The sequence below is a fragment of the Vitis vinifera genome, chromosome 13 (assembly GCF_030704535.1).
Source record: "Vitis vinifera cultivar Pinot Noir 40024 chromosome 13, ASM3070453v1".
Taxonomy (NCBI): Eukaryota; Viridiplantae; Streptophyta; class Magnoliopsida; order Vitales; family Vitaceae; genus Vitis; species Vitis vinifera.
In genome coordinates this window covers 19,756,286-19,759,714 of record NC_081817.1, presented here as the reverse complement: position 1 = coordinate 19,759,714, position 3,429 = coordinate 19,756,286, and the positions used below count along the sequence as shown (strand labels likewise).

General features: G+C 32.0%; 1 protein-coding gene across 1 annotated transcript; it reads left to right on the top strand.

The window, feature by feature from the left end:
- The first annotated feature begins 1,042 nt into the window (after nt 1-1,042).
- LOC100259184 (steroid 5-alpha-reductase DET2) lies at nt 1,043-3,143 on the top strand. The gene is made up of 2 exons (XM_002275740.5): nt 1,043-1,532; nt 2,559-3,143. The coding sequence occupies exons 1-2, from the start codon at nt 1,227-1,229 to the stop codon at nt 3,027-3,029; spliced, it is 777 nt and encodes a 258-aa protein (XP_002275776.1). The 5' UTR covers nt 1,043-1,226; the 3' UTR covers nt 3,030-3,143.
- Nucleotides 3,144-3,429: the final 286 nt, after the last annotated feature.

Below are 3,429 nucleotides of genomic sequence, written 5' to 3'. Positions count from 1 at the left end.
TTTGCTCAATCAAATGTTTATTGGTTCATATAAAACCAAATCAGATACGTTCGTCGGATCAATTGAACCGATTGATTCGATCCGATTTTTAAAACACTATGATTCTTTTAAAAAATTGGAAAAAAAAAATCCTATGGATCTTCATTTATTCTTTCATACAAGTAATATAAATGGTAAATTTATAAATATAACAAATAAAATTTGTATTTTTTAATCAAACAAAATAATATGAAATATGAAATGTAATCAAAATAATATTTGTTTTTGAAAAATACCAAGGTATCATAGTGGCACTTATTGAAGTTCAAATTTGAACCATTGAATCTGTAGAGTCGGATCTACATCATTAAACGAGGATATAAATAAATAAAATCAAAATACAATGATAAAAATAAATGAAATTAAGGTATAAATCATGAGACTTGAAAATATATACGTAATGTCACCTAATATTATTATTTCAATCTCTCAAGTAGTTTGAAGATTTATAGGATTGGAATTAAAAAAATACATGTTTAATGCATTTATAATGATCTTCAATCATCAAAGATAGAATTTTCGTAAAATTAGTTATGAGTCTATATTCAAATAGAGTGTAAGTTAAAAGAGTTCTCATAGAATGAATATCTTGATTTAATATTTGTACTAAGTATAGGATTTGTATGTAATTATACTAAATATTATCTAAGTGAGCATGTATAATTTGTGATCATAAATATAAAATAAGTACAAAAAAATATAAAATAAGATAGATATTAGAAAAAAGTACCATTGATTTCACCACGACATTCAATAGTATAGAATAACCCTTATTTACCATTAAAACTTTTTAAAAATTTTAATTCTTATCAAACAAAGTAACATGAAATATTAAATAGTAAAAATAATATTTATTTATTATTAAAACTTGTTTGAAATAATTTTAATAGATTGCTATGTTTTTTTTTCTTTTCCTTTTTTTCTAATTGAAATTTCATATGTGGAGGGAAAAGTTCAGTAGGACATACCTTTAGCTATGTGACACATCCCCACATACTATTCCAACTTTCAACCACCCAGTAGGGAAACCAAACAGATACATTAAACAACTGGTGAAGAAAACAAAGTAGGGTGCCCTTGTCCAGGTGCAATTAAGGGCTGGTCGACCCTCTTTTATAGTCGGCCTCCTTGTGAACAGACTCAACACGCATCCACACAGCAATTGAAGGTTGATCAGAACGGTAGCTATGGTGCAGCCCCTCGATTTTCTATACCCCTCCTCTTTCTTCATCACAACCATGTCCCTCGTAGGTTTTCTAAGTATATCCTTCTTCGGAGTCCTGGAAATTCTAGGGATTCATCTTCAGTATTCCAAATTATGGAATGCCAATTCCCGGAGAATCAAGGTCTCCAGCACAGCAGGCATGCTTTTATTATACGCTCCGGCTTGTCTCTTTGGCTTTGCTTCCTTTTGGATTTTCCCGGAAAATAATTTCCGATCTCTGTTGGTGGCTTCTGCTCTTACAATCCATTTCTTCAAGAGAGTTCTGGAGGTATGTACGTCTCTTCTCTATGCTTTGATATCATAGATAGCATTTTTATTTTGGTTTCTTTGCAAAAAATTAAGCATAATGAGTTGCAGAAATTGTTGAACGTTTTGCCTTTTTCCTTTTTTTTTTTTTTTTTCTCTTTTTTTTAAGTAAAAGAAATCTATACGTTTAGGTGTTTGTCATATTTTATTTTCCAAAAATACCCTTTAAGCCCAAATGGAAGCCCATATGACCTACCTCAAGCTATCTCATATACCCCGATAGCCCAATTGATTAAGTCGAAAACTAGTAAGTGTGGATCCAGTAAGTGGCACATGATACTAGATTTAAATCTTGTTATTGATAATATTCTAAATTTATTTAGTACTGATTATTGATATTGATTGTTATGAAACAGTTCGCACCCCAAGGTTTAATACAATGGAGAGTGCTAAGCTTTTGATAATAGAAGGTTATAAGTTATAAAGAGAAAAAAAAAAGAAAAAAAAAAACCCTTTTGAAGAAAAATAGTATTCATCAAATTTGAATATTTTTTTCTATTTAAGGTTATATTAGGAATTTCAAATATATGAAAATACTTAAAGAAAAAAAGGACTATTTTGGGTCCATGAGTTCAATATTTCATCACAAGATAGGGTGTAAGGATGGGAACAAGTCATCTGCATTTGAAGTAGTTGAAGAACTAATTTTATATTTGAAAGAGAGATGAGATGGAGTGTAGAAGTGTACCAGTTGATGGAGATGGTGACATATAATATTAATGTTGAGCAGTTATGCATATCACACAATCAAAGCAAATTAAGATATATGTATATAAAAAATATGGTGGAGAGATATGGAGAGATTGCTTCCTGGTAGCATATAAGCCATAGTGCAAGCAACCCACCTATATTCCACAATCAAGTCAAAAGATAAAAAAAAAAAAAAAAAAATAGTCCTGAGAACTTAACCATGCTGCCATCCACTTCATTCTGCAAATGGTGTTCTTAAATTAACTGCTTAATGATATATCTGCCTCACTTTTTGTAGATTTTGTTTGTTCACAAATACAGTGGTGGGATGGTCTTGGATTCTGGCATCCTCATCTCTCTCAGCTATACCCTATCCACAGCAACCATGATCTATATCCAACACTTGGTCCAAGGGTCCATGGAGCCATCTATTGATCTCAAGTACCCTGGCATTCTACTGTTTTTAGTGGGAATCTATGGTAACTTTTACCATCACCTCCTCCTTTCCAGACTGAGGAGAAAGGATGAAAAGGGCTACAAGATTCCTAGAGGGGGTCTCTTTCACTTAGTTATTTGCCCACATTATCTTTTTGAAATTATTGGATTTATTGGGGTATCCTTCATTTCTCAAACATTATATGCATCCTCCTTCACACTAGGCACAACTGTGTATTTGATTGGAAGAAGCTATGCTACTAGGAAATGGTACCTTTCCAAATTTGAAAATTTTCCTAGGGAGGTCAAGGCTCTGGTTCCCTATATTTTCTAGGTGCACATGGTGGGAAATTTGATATTTGCCGAAAAATATTTCATCTTATGCTCTCATTATATGTCGAACTATGCATTTGTATGTTTATAATAAAGTTGAATGTTTCCATGGATCTGGGGTACTCTTCCAGTTGCTGTTTGTATTAGCTATCAGTACTATGATGAATTTCTATCATGATGATTGGATTTCACATTTCATTTACACATGAATTTGCATAATCTTTTCATTTATGTAATTTGTTTGTTTTTATTGTTGAACATCAAAATTTTGTATTGAGTTGTGGATTTATAAGAATACATTTGTGTTCATTGTGACACATAAGACTGGTGATGCACAAGCATACATGCCTGAGGTCAGGGAATGGATGGCCCTCCACACACAGCCATTGGAGGGTGTCATC